Source organism: Delphinapterus leucas, chromosome 7 (assembly GCF_059928025.1).
Source record: "Delphinapterus leucas isolate spDelLeu-1000000601 "Yukka" chromosome 7, BTC_Dleu_Yukka2, whole genome shotgun sequence".
Classification (NCBI taxonomy): Eukaryota; Metazoa; Chordata; class Mammalia; order Artiodactyla; family Monodontidae; genus Delphinapterus; species Delphinapterus leucas.
Genome location: NC_143135.1, coordinates 50,905,190 through 50,921,752, shown reverse-complemented (window position 1 = coordinate 50,921,752; position 16,563 = coordinate 50,905,190). Strand labels below are relative to the sequence as shown.

At 55.4% G+C, this 16,563-nt stretch overlaps 1 protein-coding gene across 3 annotated transcripts in view; it reads right to left on the bottom strand.

Annotated features, from left to right (window-relative positions):
• Nucleotides 1–1,636: 1,636 nt before the first annotated feature.
• The window catches only part of ARHGEF17 (Rho guanine nucleotide exchange factor 17), a 57,827-nt gene continuing 42,900 nt past the window's right edge, over nt 1,637–16,563 (bottom strand). For 2 of the 3 annotated variants that reach the window (XM_022593760.3, XM_089915296.1), the window contains 19 exons: nt 15,535–15,717; nt 13,000–13,116; nt 12,694–12,786; nt 12,298–12,474; nt 11,947–11,997; nt 11,588–11,697; nt 11,397–11,482; nt 9,634–9,752; nt 9,057–9,270; nt 8,443–8,516; nt 7,685–7,884; nt 7,209–7,507; nt 6,462–6,711; nt 6,084–6,170; nt 5,688–5,755; nt 5,293–5,441; nt 4,239–4,413; nt 3,854–4,123; nt 1,637–3,174 (listed from right to left, as the gene is read on the bottom strand). In XM_022593760.3, coding sequence (XP_022449468.2) covers nt 2,978–3,174; nt 3,854–4,123; nt 4,239–4,413; nt 5,293–5,441; nt 5,688–5,755; nt 6,084–6,170; nt 6,462–6,711; nt 7,209–7,507; nt 7,685–7,884; nt 8,443–8,516; nt 9,057–9,270; nt 9,634–9,752; nt 11,397–11,482; nt 11,588–11,697; nt 11,947–11,997; nt 12,298–12,474; nt 12,694–12,786; nt 13,000–13,116; nt 15,535–15,717 — 2,919 coding nt within the window. In that variant the 3' untranslated portion in view covers nt 1,637–2,977. Of the gene's footprint in view, nt 3,175–3,853; nt 4,124–4,238; nt 4,414–5,292; nt 5,442–5,687; nt 5,756–6,083; nt 6,171–6,461; nt 6,712–7,208; nt 7,508–7,684; nt 7,885–8,442; nt 8,517–9,056; nt 9,271–9,633; nt 9,753–11,396; nt 11,483–11,587; nt 11,698–11,946; nt 11,998–12,297; nt 12,475–12,693; nt 12,787–12,999; nt 13,117–15,534; nt 15,718–16,563 lie in introns of those variants that run through there. The other variant, XR_016393833.1, reaches the window with a different exon arrangement.

Below are 16,563 nucleotides of genomic sequence, written 5' to 3'. Positions count from 1 at the left end.
ATGTGGCCTGGCCCCCTCAGGTGATTAGAATGTACAGCCAAGATTGAGAAGGACTGCTTTAGAGGAGCTAGTTCTTCCAGGCTCTCCCCTGGGCTGGGTGCCTAACAACTGTGCATCCCAGGACCTCCCTGCCCACAGTTGACCTACTCAGGGCTGTGCACCTGTCTCTCCACAGGCTGCCCAATGCCCTGGGATGTGACCTGCTAAGAACAGTGGGCTGGGCCGGGCCCATTCCTACCAAGGCACTTGAGGAAAAATGATGAGGATTCAGCCTTGGGTAACCAGTGCTCAAAGTGAAGTCTATCCAGAGGCGGAAGAGGGCCTAAGGCAGCAGAAGCTGGGAAGCAGAGAGAACGGCAGCTGGCTGGCGGCGAGGCAGAGACCAGAGACTCAAGGTGGAGAAGCCAGGGGTCTTGAGATGGACCAGCAATAATAGCTGGGCCACTGTACTGAGAGCTATTTGCTTCCAGTTCATGTCTCCACTAATTAGCTCCCCTTTTATTTCTGGGCAGAATGAATCTCTTCCTTGCAATCCAAAGACCTGTGCACACCAAGCAAGAGTCCCGTGGGGGAAAGGATTGTCAGCCCCGATTTACAGATGAGGAAATGGAGACTCAGAGGGAATATAGCTCATCCAGAGTCCCATGGCTAGTTAGTGGCAAAATTGAGGTTTCTGTTCAGCTTCAAAGCCTGTGCTCCTTGTATGCTTTGTTTCATAAATTCCACCACATGAATATGGCTTTCTACTCTGTATCTGTGTTTTCTGTAATCCCCTCCTCCAAACTGTCCCAGTAGTGATGCTGCAAGGACATGTTTCATGCATGTCCCATGGCATCAGGGGCCTGGCAGACCCGAGATATGTGTATACCAGTGTGCAAAGCATAAGCCTGCACTCCCCTTTAGCAACTGATTTCTGTAAAGTCCTAATCATTTAGGTTGGAAAATGTTGAAACGTGTTCAGGAGAGCTGAGGCACAATTTGTCCTTTTCTAGAAGTCACCCCCTTGCGCCTTGCCAGTGTACCCTGGTGGGAAGGGCTCTCTGCCCCTGCAAAGAATGGCCCCATGTTGTTGGCCTTTACATCCTTGTGTCTGATTTAATGACCAGAAATCAGACAGACTTGGATTCTGCCCCTGCTCACCTTGGCCTCTGTCAGATTCCGAGCCTCATGAGGCTTTGGAGAGCACCGATTCCTGGAGTTGTAGACAGGCTCACATTCGCCTCGTTTTTCCCTTACAGCATGTGTCAGCTTCAGATTTCCAAGCCTTATCCAAGACCCACTGACTCAGGAGCTAGGGGGAGCCTGGAAATGTGTATTTAGATATAAGTATAATTTATGTATTATGCTTTGTGCTTACAATGTAACCTGTAAGGGATTCTAACATGCAGCCCTGGTTATAAAGTATCTGACTAGCACAACTCTTGGTTTTCCTGACGAGGAAGCTGCAGCCCAGACAGAGGCAGTGACCTGCCTGGGAAAACACAGCAAATCAGTGGCCGCCTTGCCATCTCAGCACTCTTCTGGGTCTCTGAGTCCCACTTCTGCCCAAGTGGGTGGGTGTTGGGAGGCCCACGCAGCTAGGGAGCCCTGAGGTTGCTGGCAGGAGGCCTCCACGGCTGCCGATGGGGACCAGTCATTTGGTGTTTCTATTTATTGACTCTTTAAACTTCATCATCCAAGGGAAGTTAATACATGACTGTTTGGTAGCAAGAGAAACATAGTCTAAGACCGCAATGACCCGCCCACCCCAAACAAAAACAGAACCAAACAGAACAAAAACAAACCCCAACTGACACCAGAACATTGGAGCTGCAGCTGAAGAAGCACGGGGGCTGGGGTCAGACTGGCTCCTGCAGTCGGGGGGCAGGGGAGAGGCTGCCCTCCATGGTAGCCTTCCCAGCCGAAGAGGCCATGTCCAGCCCCTCAGCTTTGGGCATCCTTCCTGGAAGGGCTGCCCCTGGCAGGAGAGGGTGTGAAGAGAGGGAGTCAGTGGTCAGAGTGAGGGGGCTCCTAGGTCCACCCTCCCAAGGTGACCATGTGTGCCAGTGCATGAGACACAGGGGCTGGGGGGCAACTGTGAGGAGAGCGAGGGCCCTTTCCCTGCTCAGGCCAGGAGAGAGCCCTGGCCAAGGCCCAGTCAGTGTTCCCAAATTCAGAAACCACTAAGGCACTGCCAACAAGCAAGGAAATGCCAAGGCCTGGGGAAGCCCCCCCCCCCCCGCCCCGGGATGGGAGTCACTGCCTCCTGTAGTCATCACCTTGTTCTGGATGACTGAGGGGACTTGGCCCTTTTCTCTGGATACTGGAGGGCAGCCCAGTCAGGACGAGGCCGTGGAAAGTGTATGTTAAGAGGCAGCGTTTTAGTGCCCCAAACATGCAGTGTGTGTGTGTGCGTACATAATGAGAGGGGGACTGGTCCCTCCAGGAAGGCTAGTTAGGGTCCCAGGGTGGTTCCTAGGGCAAGAATAGCGTTTTTTTTTTTCTTCTTCTGTCATTTTCTCACATCACTCCCTGCCCCAGGTCATTGCATAAATAAGTGCTTGGGAAGATACACATCTAAAAAGAAACATAAATACTGTACATGGGAAAGGATTCCATCCCCTAGCCCTCCCACTGCCCCCAGAAAACCCTCCAAATATTGCACATGGCCCTCCCCAGACCTGTGGGGTCCAGGCCCGGCCGTGTCTTTGGTAGAAGCTCCAGGGACAGAGGTCCTGGGCAGCCCACGTGCCCCCCTCCCCACCCCCATCATGACTGGGAGCCCCGGAGCAGCCAGAGAGAGGGCCGGGAAAGGCCCTGGCCCGGCTGGCCCACAGGTGCTCCGTCAGGAATGCTTCCACGAGGATGGGAGGTGGCCCGTGCAGGCAGGGGCGCGGCCCTGGTCAGACACTCCTGGTCGGGGTCTGCCTGTGGGCTTGGAAGAGGCAAGCAGGCTGAGGGCAGGTGGGCGGGCGAGTCCTGGGCCACCATGGACAGGTCACACCCTCCACAGGAGGAGGTGGTTTGTGCTGTCGTCTCGGCCCACAGTCTCACTGCTGCCGCCGCCCCCACTGCTGAGTCGGAAGTCCTCGTAGCCGTCGCCTCCACTGATAACCAGCATTTTAGGCCTGGCCGAGGCAGGGCCTCGGTGCCGAGGGGAGTCCCGATGCTCCAGTGAGGGCAGCTTCTCGGGGCCTGGGGGGCGGAGGGGAGGATCCATTAGCCTGGAGGTGACTGGGGGTGGCACCATCTCAACCTGGCTCTCTTCATACTCATTTTCCACTTCCAACAGCCCTTTCCCAGTTAGGCAACTTAAGTCTTCTCTGGACCCAGACAACTCCTGACCGAGGCTTCCCTGATTCCTGATGCCACAGCTACTACCTCTTGGGAATACGATTTCCTGTCCTGCCAAACAAGACTTTGCTAACTGTGACCTCCTTCATGTACATTTCCTAATATGTTTCATTTTCTATCCTCAGGGTCCCTTTCCTATCCTATCTGCCACTCTATTTCTATTTCCTGCTCTGCACATCACTTCCTGACTCTACTTCCTGCCCTACACATCATTTCCAGTCCTGTTTTATTTCCTGTTGTATATATCCCTTCCTGTGCCATATTCTAATTCTTAGCTTGTAGTTCACTCCCTCGTTCTCATGACATTCTCTGGACAGAATTTTACACACACACACACACACACACACAGTATCCTAATAGATTTTATTTTGGGGTTTCTATAGCCTATTTCCTGTAATATATGCCACTTCCAGCTCTGTATTACATTTTTCCTCCCTCTTAACCTTCTTCTGGCAGGACAGTGCAGAGTCCTAAACCCAAAGCCGAGGTCCCTGGGTTAGGGTAGGATGTGTAGACCCACCTGTGTCTGGGGGAGGTGGTGGGGTTGAGCAGAGCAGGTTGAAGCCATCTGGAAGCTGGACTGCGGCCAAGAAGCGGACGTGGCCAGTGTGTCCCTGGCCTAGGCCAGCAGGGCTGAGAGGCGCCCGAGGGCAGCTGACAGTACTGGGTGAGGTGGGCATGGTGAGCACGACGCCGGCACTGGTGCCCACCCACAGCAGCTCTTCACACACCAGCAGTGCTGTGATCCTCAGGCAGGCAGCCTTGTGCTGCCGGATGATGGCATCTGAGCCTGGGGTGAGAGACAGACCAGTGCTGGGGCCGAGTCCTGGCCCTGGCTCAGCCTCCTCAATACCAGGGACAGAAAGGCTCCAAGGGAAGGGGCAGTGGTAGACTGAGGTCAGTACCTGCCAGCATCCTGTGCACGGGAGGTGTGACGTCTACCTCTGCCAGCTGCTCAAAGGTGTCTGGATGGTAGAGACACACATGGGCACTACCCTTCAGTGTCACCCACACGCCCAGGCTGGAGTCCACCATGCAAGCCACGCTGCGGCTGGAATCCTGCCCCACGGAGAATGTATGCTGGGGGGCGGGGGTAGAGAGCAGATGGGTGACTGACAGGCCTGCCTTCGCTGGCCCCTCCCTGCCTTGTGCTTCACCAGTGCCCATCCCTCCCTCCCGACAACTCACACCAAACCTCTCCAGAAAGCCCACCGGATTGACAGCAAAGGCAGCCTTGCTCCTTGGTCTGGATGATTAACCTTTCAAACCTTGGTGTCACTGGAGCCTCCCCACTGAAACCTCAGGAATTAAAATGGAAGTGCCTTTTCCCCATGAAATTTGAGTGAGTTAATGATCAGAGAAGTTCAAATCTTGAAGAGTTTTAAGAGCAATCAATGGCTTCACCCTGTACAGCTAGGGAACTGAAGTCTAGAAGGGAAAGGAACCTGCCCAAGAACATCAGCAAGTCAGTCACAAACCTGGGCCTGAACCCGGCTCTACACCTCTACACTCCCAGCCCAGCCAACGACGGGGTAAGTGAAAGGGAAATCAAGGGAACTATAGTTACCCCTGAATACTACCAGGCTGACAATCTCTAATGTATATATAAATCAAATCAGGACTAAAGGCCAGAGTAATGCTAAGGGATACTGACATCAGGAAGGACCTTTGTCCACCCCCCAAAGACGCCAATGCCTGACTTGAGAAATGGGGTTGGGTGCAGGGAGGAGGAATAAAGAATTCTAATGTACATGGGGCGCTTACTGCAGCCCTCATCAGCTAGAAAGGAAATAAGGATTTGGGAAGAACAGGGGCTGGCCCAGATTCATACAGGGGTCAGGGGAAAGCCCTGACCTCTCAGCCAGATGCTTTTTTATGGCCCCGTGGTCCCATCTCCTCTCTCGTGGGCCTGGCTCACCCCAAGCACCAATTCCCCAACCCCACGGACATCCCCAATACCTCCAGCTGCAGTGTGTCAGGACTCAGGACAAGGACTCGGTTCTGGCAGCCACACCACAGCCGCCCACCCACAGACACCATCTTGGTGATGGGGCTCCCCTGAGCACCCAGGGTCACCGATTTGAAGTTCTGGGGGTCCCAGAAATGGCCTGGGGTGGGAGTGGGGTAAAAAGAACAGCAAATTCAATCTAGTATTGCATTGAGCCTCACTCTCCCCTGAAATAAGGTGCTGATAACCTCATTTATCAATGAGAACACCAAAGCCCAAAGAAGACCTGGGAGTTACCCAAAGTCACACCTGTAGACTTGTGGCCCCAAGGCCCCAGCTTGCTCAAGAGGGAAATCCAATACCAGCAAAGGGGCTCCAGGGGGGCGGGGGAGGGGTGGGCACTCACCTACTTCTCTTTGGTAGACCACGAGCTCTCCATTGGCCAGAGACACAAACACCTGGTTATTCAGATACCTAGGCAAGGAAAAGGAGTCATCAAGGGTTTCAAGAAGCCGAAGGAGATCACCTGGGCCCAGGGAATTGCAGATGGAATGGCTATGGTTCCTGAAAGACCACCTCCTCCCACCCCCTGTTCTCTAGGTGGTGGGCACCTGAGTCTAAGAAGAGGTAGTGACTTGCACAAGGACATGGTGTGTGAGAGGCACCGTTAGCCTAGGGCAGGCCTCTGGCCACTGAAAGGAGGGGCCAGTAGGGAAGGGGAAGGGGACCCGGGGGTGCAGAAGGAGGTCTGCATGTGTAGCTGAGAAGGGTCTGAACCAGAAGAGCCATCCAGGGGCCTTACAGGATGCAGGTCACAGAGGCCGAGTGCTGGAGCTTCAAGCTGTTCCTGCGATCACGGATGCTGTCAGAGGACTGGTACACGTGGACACTGTGGATCAGTGGTGTGTACCTGTGACAAGTGCTCGGGCGTACCAATCCCTGGAGTCACCCCTATTTGCCTACTTGCCTCCACCAGGATCTCCTCCTGGCAGGTGCCCACCCAAGGTACCCAAATCCCACGGCCTCCCTGTAGGTTTCAGACCCTCCGGCAGCCCCGGCTGGCAGTGCCCTTGAGGTCTGAACCAAAACCCTCCTACTTCTGCTTCAGGACACCATACAAGTTCTAAAACAGGGACCTCAGGTTCTGGCACCGCGACCCCGGCACCTCCCCTGTCCCTACCAGCCATCCTCAGTGCCCAGCCACACAGAGCTCTGGTAGGCCTCAGGCTCAACACTCAGCAGGTCCTCCAGGCTGCCACGGGTGAAGGAGCCACGGCTGGACCGGCGAAGGGCTCTCCCATCCATTGGGCTGGTGCCGCAGGGACTGCCAGGCCCGAAGGAGCCGGACAGTGGTGGGAAGCCAGGCTCCTGCTCCTCCTCCGAACTGGTAGCCTCTGCTGTGGCCTCCTTGGAGCTCGGGGCCTCCTCGTCTGAGGAAGACAAAGGTCTCCTTCTCCATTCCCCTCTGCCAGGCCCAAGACCTGGTATCTTTCTAGGCCTTAATCTTCCCTCGATGCACCCTTCTGGGCCATGCCCCGCCTCAGGGCCTCCCACCATTGTTCTCCCCACACCCCCAGACCTCTGCATCAGGTCAGCCCTTGTTACCTTGCGGACCGACAGCTCCGTGCTACAGGCTCCTAGTCCTAGCCTGGCCCCCTCTAAGCCACCACCACGGACAGAGGGACCAAGCACTCCACCCCTTCTACTCCGTCCTCCTCAACTGGTCCTCAGGATCCAGCCGGACTATCCCATGCTCTCTGGATCCTTGGTGTCAGAGTCGCTGCCCCCAGTGCTCTCTGTGCTAACATCCTGAGGCTTGATTCCATGCCTTTGCCTATGCCCATCCCTACTCACCCATCACTAACAGCTGGGCTGCCCCCTGCTCTGGGCAGTCCACCCTGCCTGACAGCCCCAGCTGGATACTCACTGCCAAAGCTAGAGGAGATGGTGGACCGGCTGGCCTGGCTTTGCAGGGTCCCTGAGGGGCTGGGCGAAGACTCATCGTCAGAGTCACTGTCAAAGGGCACCAACTCCGGGCGGGGGTCACCCTCTGGGGGGCCTGGTGCCATGTCCAGGCCCGAGCCCGCAATGGAAATGTGCAGGCAGGGCTGGGGCCCTGGCTCAGCCAGCGTCGCCGCTTCCTCGTCTGCCGCCTCGACGTCCAGTTCCGGCCCGGTGGGCTCGGGTGCCGTCTCTGGGGGGTTCCTCAGAGACGCAGTCCGCTCCCTGCGAGACGAAGCGGTGGGGACGAGGCCGCTAGTAGCCAGGTTCTGCCGCACTTGCCGGCACGCCCTCCAGGCCCCGCCCACATTCCCAGGACACGCCCACACGACGTCGGAGCGGCCGCTGTGTGTGTTGGGGGCGGGGACCCCGTCCCCAGGCCCCGGCCGGCCGGCGCCTCACCTGTGGCACCGGCGCTGCAGGCCTGGCACGGCCCCGATGCAGAGGATGCGGGCGGAGCAGACGGCGATGCAGGCCTCCACGTCAGGCTCGGCGCGCAGACTCAGCAGGCACACCTGGCCCACGTAGCCGTCGCTGTTGCACACCCACACCTCGGGCGTGGGCTCTGGGCAGCTGCTCAGGGTCGGGGCTGCGCATGAGAACTGCGGAAAGCGCCAAAGGATAGGGGAAGGTGAATGGAGGAACTGCTGCCAACTCCACACTGCTCTCCAGGCCCTTGTGGGTGTGTTTGGATTCTCAACACACCCTATGCATACACGTGCACACATACAGCACACGTGACACTCTTTACACATCAGATGCACACATCCCTCTGTGATATAGGCATCATATATTCATATATGTGTGTACACATGTATCTACTCCAAATATGATCACACATACATGTATGTGTGTAACAAATGTGAAAAATGGTAACTTTTGTCCATATGTATGCAGACTTATACAAGCACATAAATGAGACACTTTCACATCAATGATATAGTTCTGTTCACATGAACAGATACATACATGCACAAATGTACCCATATACGTGGGACACACATGCACTGACCATGTACTTGTGCAGAGAGCTGTACAAAGACATAGGGAGCCATTGCAATGTTCAAGACATGTACATGATGCTGTACACAGAACAAAAACACACGAACACATGCTGGCTTAGACTACATGCCCCCACCTACCCAGGTGCATACACACACCTGCATGCCGCTGCGGGTTTTCATGATGGGAATGGCCTTCAGGAACTCAGGGTCTAGACAGCTTTTGCTGGAGGCTGTAGTGGAGATGGACAGACAGACACTACTTAGCACCCACCTCACCCTGGTCCTGACCTCGCCTGTCTCCCTTCCTCTCGTGCCTCTCAGGGTCTCTCCAGGGAGAATGAGGTGGCTGTGGGTTATGTCCTACTTGTCCTTGCCCTCAATTTTCCCATCTGTACAATGAAAGAGGTAGACCCAGAGGTCTCTAAGGATTTTCTATGGACCTCAATCAACAGCTTTCCCTGATCCAGGCCTGCTCAGTGTGTGTGTGTGGGGGGGGGGGGTGCTGGGGGGGAGGTCCCGGCCATCCACTCCCGCAATAGGGCCCCTGCCCTAAGCTGATCTTATCCACAGAATCCCTGCCAAGGAGGAAGTCCTGGGGAAGTCCTATATTTCTCTGCAGAAGTCTAAGTCCACCCTCCCACCAGCAGGGACTGGAACATAGGACATAGCAGTCTCGGGATTTCTGGCTCCTGATGTCACAGACAGCTACAAGGTGCTGCCCACTTCCTGGAGGTTCTGGGAGGAGGGCACTGGCCCGGGCCCTGGCTTACCCAGTTTCCTCTTGGCCTCATCAAAGGCCTGCTCGAAGCCAAGGCGGGCATCAGGGTGAGGGAACTCAAAGATGAAGGAGTCGGTGCCCTCGGGCCTTGCGGTGCACAGCTCCAGCTTGGTAGGAGGGAAGGAAAGCGCGTAGCACAGTGCCTGCTTCTCCGACAAGTCCCGGTGCATGGCAGCCGAGAGGTCCCGTAGTGCATCATCTAGGCTCTGCAGGGATGAGGGCCCAGGCTTCAGGGCCTCACTTCTCCCCACAGCCTGATCCTGCCCTGGGGATGGGACTGGGGGTCTGCCTTTTCCCTCAGACAGAAAATGGGACTCTGTTTCCCCCCTGAGACCACGAGGTAGCCTGGATCCCTCCCATAGACGTGATGGGCCCTCTCTCCTCCCTCAGCTGCGGATGGAGCTGTGTCTCCATCCTCAGGCCTGGAACACATGACTTCCTTCAGATGGGGTGAGGCTGTATTTTGCCCCTCAGGTAACTGACAGCGATGTCCTCTCCCTCAGGCAAATGACAAGGCTGTTATTTCTCCTTCAGACTGGGTTAGGGAATCTCAGGCAGAAGGCGCAGACCTGGTGGGGGAAACCGAGGCTCTCAGAGAGCTTGCTCATCTGGCCCAGGGTGGTCAGGTCCTCGTCCAGGCGGCTGATAGCTTTCTGGATGTTCTCTCGATTGGCGGCTTGGGATGCCCCTAGTGGGGACAGAGGAAGGCCATGGGCAGATCCAGACACAGACAAGGTCAGGCTTGGACAGACACTCCTCCCCTCCCCTCCCCACCCCTCCCCTCACAACTTGCAGTTGGGTGCAGGGAACAGCCTGACTAACTGACAGCTTGTAAACCACAAGACCTCAGGTTAACATTAACCCCAAAGTTAATGGGCAGCTTGGACAGAACCTCCAGGCCCAAGAGCAGGGGACTGGGCCTGATTCACAGCCACCTGGCACAGGGTGTCGGTCCCTTGGAGGACTCCCTGGAAGAGCACAAAGAATAAACAGCAGACGGCTCTGCAGGTTATGCAGTCTCCAGCTGACACTGGAGTGTTGGGTGGTACAGCCTCCCACAGGGGAGTCAGCTGGGCAGGCAGAGCCTCCGGCAGTCAAATTTGCTGACCAGGGACTCAATTCCCCCACACAGGAGGGAGCAATGAGCTGACGACCTAGATCCTCTGGTCCTGTCCCGTACCTGACCACTGCCAAGTAGCTGGCCCTACAGGCCTGGCTGGGGGCGAACGCCCTGGACCAGTGGCCCACCAATGGGCGGAGTAGACAGCAGTGGAGTGTATTAGACAAGCCAGGGCTGAGGATATCTCCTGCTCCTTCTGAGGGGAAACTGTTCCCCCAGAACCCTCCCCCACCTGGGCAGCCACGCTTTCTTCCCTATGACCCTGGCCCTCTCTGGCCACAGCTGACTGGACCAGGTGTGGTAACCTAACCTAAAGGTAGTCATTTTCTCCACCGGCCTGTTCTCTGGTGAGAAGAGATGAGCTGGACCAATAATCAGCTTGTCTTCCTAAATAGAGGCCCGTGTGGGGCAGGCCTGGGTTCACCTAGGGGCTGAGTGAGCCTCTCCCTCACCCCGAGGGCCACCTCAAGTGAGCTCAGGGACAGAGTCTGGGCCTGACCTGCCTGCCGGTCCAGAGGTGCCTTCACCACCATCCCAGAACCACCACCCCACTCAGGAAGATGAACTGCGCATCCTGGAGCAGCTGGGGCTAACAGCTGAGTGAGAAAGGCCACAATGCAGAAAAGGCCATGATGGATCACAGGAGTTCGGAGGAGGCAGAGAAAGCTGACAGCAGTGAGAACCGGCCCAGAGGGGAGTGGGGGAGGAGGGGGGAGGGACGGACACACACAGCCGGAGGAGCCGTTCTTTGAAGCCACTGCCTCAGCTCCCAACAGTCTCAGCCCCAAACAAAAGGTTCATTCCAACCAGCCTTTTGACTGGACTGACTTGAGTGAGTCTGTTCCCCAGGCACAAAACTGGTGGCCCAGAACAGTGCGCCACCATCTACTATGGTGCGCTTGTGCACTGAATCAAGGCTACAGGTATGTCTGCGCTCCCTGCACCACCGCAGCCTAGTCCACCTGCTAGCCCATGGCAGGCCCCTGCCCAGTGAGAAGGTGGTCTGCACGGACAGGCACTGGTCCGGCTCTGCAGGGCACAAACTGGATCCCGCACGTCAGCCCCCTTGGACAGGATGGGAAAGTGAGGCCAGAAAGCAGAAAAGCAGATAGATAGCCAGCCAACCTGACCACAGCGCAAACCCTCCAGGCAGGTTTCTCAGAGGAAGACCCCCAAAGCCCAGAACCCCGGGCAGGCCTGAGCCAGCCCCACCTTTGATGATGTCTGCGTCTTCCAGTGGCAGCTTCCATAGCAGCTTGTACTTGCTGGCCGTGTCAATGACGCTGGCTGCCGTGTACCTGTGGGGAGCCGAGGGCGTGCTCTGGCCAGGGCTGGGGAGTGGGCCCACGGAGGGACAACCGCTCCCGCTGCCCGAGCTCCCCAACCGTATCCCGGCCACTCACAGGCTCATGGAGCTGCGCCGCAGGGAGCCTGACTTCCGCTTCAGGGTGGTGCAGACGATGAGGTCCGTGAACAGGAAGAGGGACCGGTCCTTCTTGCCACCGACTGCCTTCTGTGGGGACCGACGCAGGATTCAGGCCCAGAGGCCCACCCTCCTGCCCACCGTGCCCAAGGGGACAGCCAGGCCCAGGGAGGGGGGAGGGCTTCCCTGCATGCCCAGAGGCAGAGGCAGAGTTGGGACGTGACCCAGGGCTCCTGCTGGGGTGGAAGAGCAGGAGGCCGGTGGGCAGAAGCTGTGAGCAGAAGTGTGGAGAAAGCAGGGAGGTAGCGACAGGTGGGCAGATAATGGGACACTTCTTACCACTTCAATGACCATCTCCTGCCTCAGGAACCGCCGCAGAGGGGCCTGGAGCTATGGGGCAGGAGGGACAAGGGATCTTGAAGGCTCATTATGACTCCCTCCCCTCCCCAGACCCCGGTGACCCCTTGGCCCCGCTCCACGGGCCAGGTCAGTGGAAGCAACATCTTGTCCACCCTCTTGATGCTGTGTTGTCAGGCCATGGGATATGTGGCCAGAAACAGACACGGGAGAGGACACAGATGTAGACAGAGATGGACACAAACACACTGCAGACGCTGCTATGGACGTGGACATGGCCACAGTTCCAGGTTGGAACCAGGCATGGGTGGAGTGGGGCAGGGCGGCACTCACATCCTCCATGCCCTCGATGTGGGCCTCGATCTCCTGCAGCACACGGGCGTGACGCTCTGCCTCCTCGGCACTCCGCACGCCCTTGTTGATGCGTTCAGCCACCTGCTTGATGCTGCGCTGTGCATCCAGCAGGAGCGGGTGGTCCGGGTGGTCCTCAGGCGTGTGCTTCAGGAGGTCCTGGGGTGGGAATGGGCACCAGACCTCTGCTTAGCTGCCCCTGTCAGGCCCTGGGGCCCCACAGTGACTGCTGGAAGAGGAGGGACTGGGGGTAGACTCCAGAGAGGACTTCCTTTCCTACCTGACCCCTGTGTCTCCACCAAGTGGGGGCCACAGAGCCCCCTGCATCCCCACATGCCTCCAGGCTTTGCCCACCTGCCCACCCAGCCCCATGCCCACCTTCACCAGAAGCTCATAGCGTGGGATCCGCTGCACGGGCTTGATCATGAGGTCGGACAGTGCCTGCTTCTCCTTGTTCTCACGCATGCTTTGCTGAAACCCAAAACAGGGTGGATGGGCACCCAAGTGAGGAATGACATGCAAAGATGGAAATGTCCTGGGACAGGTCCCCAGCAAGCCCCTCCAGCTCAGCCCGAGGGCAGACGACCTACAGGGTAGGGCTCTGGTGCCCAGGCTGGGGGCTCCTGGGGTCCCCAAAGCTGGCCCACAGAGGGTGGCCTCCATCCCCCTGCCCAGCCCCAGTACCTCCAGGAACTTGAGAAAGGCAGGCCTCGCCTCCTTAGCCACACGCACGGCGTCCTTTGCATTGAGAAAGTTATCGACATAGGCAGAGTAGATGTTGACCAGGATGTCCTTGGAGAACTGTGGGTGAAGAGGCAGGTTGGGGACCCTCAAGGTGTCCCCTACCCCACCTCACCCTGTCCTGGTTTCCACTGATTCGCGAGCCAACATCTTTTCTCTCCATCTGGAAATGATAATGGTCTCTAAGGGTTTGGGCATGTGCTCCTGTGTCATGTGTACATGTCATATGTGTGACTGTGTGATTAAGCGTGTGCATGCACACACATGTTTCTTATCTGTGTGTGTTCATATGCACATGTACATATGTTTGCCTGGATATGTTCTGTGAGTACAGACCAGGTTCTCTCTCTTCTGACTGGGCTTTGCCATCCTCTGGTCTCCAACCCCACCAAGTCCAACCAGCCAGGTCTCCCTCCTCTGAGTGACACAGGCTCTTTCCCGCTGCGTGGCTTTTGCTCATGTAATTCCCTCCACCAGGAAGGTCCTTCCCCGCATCCAAATCTCACCCACCCTAAGGCTGAGCTCCAGTTCTGCCACCTCCAGGAAGTACTCCCTGCCCTGACAAGGGCTCTGCCTGGAACTATACCTGGCCTCTGGCCTCCCTGATCCCCCAAGACAAGTCTTCCCTCTCCAAGGAGACAGGTGCTCCCATCCCTCCTAGTAAAGCCCTGCTCAGGGCTGGCACACACTGCCTGGTGGCTAATACCTGCTGGCTGGCTGATGGCTGGGCTAAATGTGGATATTCTCGGTCAGAAGCCCTGGCTGCAAGTTCTGACACCCCAGTTCCTGTCTCAGCTGCACCATGGATGGACCAGGTGACCCGTGGTGCTGTTTCTGGCCCCCTCTGGGCCTCCAAATCCATGGTTCTAGGTTATAGAGGCCACTTGTTCCCCTACCCCAGATGTGTTGCAGAGCAGAGGCTGAAGCAGCTCAGGGAGGAAGACAGCCCCTCAAACCACCCCGCCCCCGATCCTGGGACAGGGCACCCTATGCTGAGCCCTCCGTCAGCATAGACTTCCACTGCTGTCCTTGGTCAGCATTAAGGTCCAGGCAGGGGGATGAACTCAGTGACAGTGAGGGTTGTGATGGGCTGGAGATGTCAGCACTCAAGCTGGGGTCCCACCACCACCGGGCCAAGGTTCTCGTCACATCGATTTGCAGGTCAGCAGGGACCTTCTTAGGCCCAAGGTCCACCCCACAACATCACAAACACATGCAAACACACCCACATCACATAAAAATAGATAAGGTGTTTTTTTGCTAGTAGAATTTTTTGGAAGGAGTTTTACAATTTTACTTTTGAATTATTTGGCTCTGAGTAAACATTCAGTTTGTGTTTCGCTAGGATTTCTCATCCATCATCATGCTTTTTTGGGAATTCTGGCAAAATAACAAAATGTAACTGAAGTTTTTTCAAATGGAATTAAATTCATGTAAATGAATACTAAATTTAACAATTAAAGAAAATGGCTTGTTATGTTTTACAAACATTTAGTTGAATGTTCATTAGTTTTGCTTTGCAGTCCTATTTGAACTCTGAAGCCAACACCTTTCCTAAGGTCCCAATCACTATTGTAGGATCTTGAAAAACTCACAGGCAGAAGGAAGTCCTGTCCGTGGTGAAAGGGCGGACGGGGTAGGGTAGAGCGTGGGTGCTGGAACCAGGTTTCTTGGGGGTGAATCCACCACCACTTACTAACTGACTTTGATCAGGTTACTTTTTCTCTCTCTACATGGCGGAGTCATAAACTTTATTTTTTGTTTGTTTGTCTTTTGTGGGTTTTCTTTGGCCATGCCCCGCAGAGCTTGCAGGATCTTACTTCCCCGACTAGGGATCAAACCTGGGCCCTAGGCAGTGAAAGTGCAGAGTCTTAACCACTGGACTGCCAGGGAATTCCCAGAGTCATCAACTTTAAACTTGGGAATAATCATATCTTTCTCCTTAGTGCTGTTGATATGTACAATGTATTTAGAATGCCTAGCACATAATAATTGCCAAATAGCCATTATTATTAAAATGCCTGATAGAGAAAAGAGCTAGAAGACTAGGCCAGTGTCAACATCAAGCCCGAGTCCAGGGTCAGGATCAGGGCAGCTGTTTACATTCAAGTTAAGGTAGGGGTTGAGGTCAGTAAGAGCATCCATTTGAGGTCTGGGTCACGGTCAGTGGCAGCTCAGGGTCAGGAGTAGGGTCAGGTCAGTGCCAGCAACTGGGATTGGGTCCAAGGTCAGGGTCAGTGTCTGGTTGGGGTTGGGATCCATGCCAGAGTCCAGCCAAGCTCTAGGGTTGGGCAGTGTCCAGGTTCAGGTCAATCCAGGATCTGGGGTCACTACCAGTGTCTGGTCAAGTTCTGGGGTTGGATCAGGGATCAGAGTCAGTCTCCAGGAGGGGTGGAGGGGTCCATGGCAGCACCCAGCCCCTCCTAGGAGAGGCCAGAGCTTGTGGGGGCTATAGCAGTAGACAGCAGGGCCACTCACCGACTGGACAAGGAGGTCTCCCACCTTCTGCTGGGCATGCCAGGTCTGCACGCAGTGCCGCACTTGCTCCAGGAACTGTTCATGGTGCGCCAGGAGCTCCGGGATCTGGTCAAAAATCTCATCCACCAGCGACGGGTCACATAGCAAGGAGTTCTCTGGCTGCTTCAGTGGCTGCATATAGCCCTGGGGGACCCACAGGGTCAGTACAGGTTCCCTCAGAGAGATGGCACCCCAACCCACCAGCATAGGCACACACAAAATCAACTGGGCCTGCAGCTCACTGGCCCTGCCTCCCGGATCTCCCTCATTAGACTCGGAGCTCTGGGAGGGAGATGGGAAGATCTATTCCTATGCCCCTCACTCTGCCGCCCAGGGCCTGGCACAGGATGGGGGTGAGGGGTCTTGGGAAAGATCTGTTGGATGCATGAGCTTGGAGTGAGGAAAGCATGAAGACTGGGCTCCTGGGAGACCCCACACATTAATTCAGCAATTATTTTTTTGAGCACTTACTATGTGCCAGGCACTGTTCTAAGAACTGGGAGACAGCAGTGAACAAGAAAGATCAAAATCCCTGCCCTGATAGAGCATACAGTCTAGTCAGATTAAACACACGAATAAAATAAATAAATAAAACCACATTTCATCAAATTTAAGATGTATCATTAATCATTTTTTTTGAAAAACAATTTTATTGAACTATATAATTCACACTCCACACAAGTCACTCTTTTAGAATATACAATGCAATGGTTATTAGTATGTTCGCAGTTATGCAACTATCACCACAATCAATTTTAGAACATTTTCATTATCTTCCCAAAAGAAATCCCATCCCCATTAACAGTCACTCACTCCCCACTCCCTACAACCCTTCCAGCCCTTGGCAACCACTAATCTACTTTCTCTATGGATTTGCCTTTTCTGGGTGGTTCATATAAATGAAATCAGACAATACATGGTCCTATGTAACTGACTTTTTTTAAAATTAAAATTTTTTATACAGCAGATTCTTATTAGTTATCCATTTTA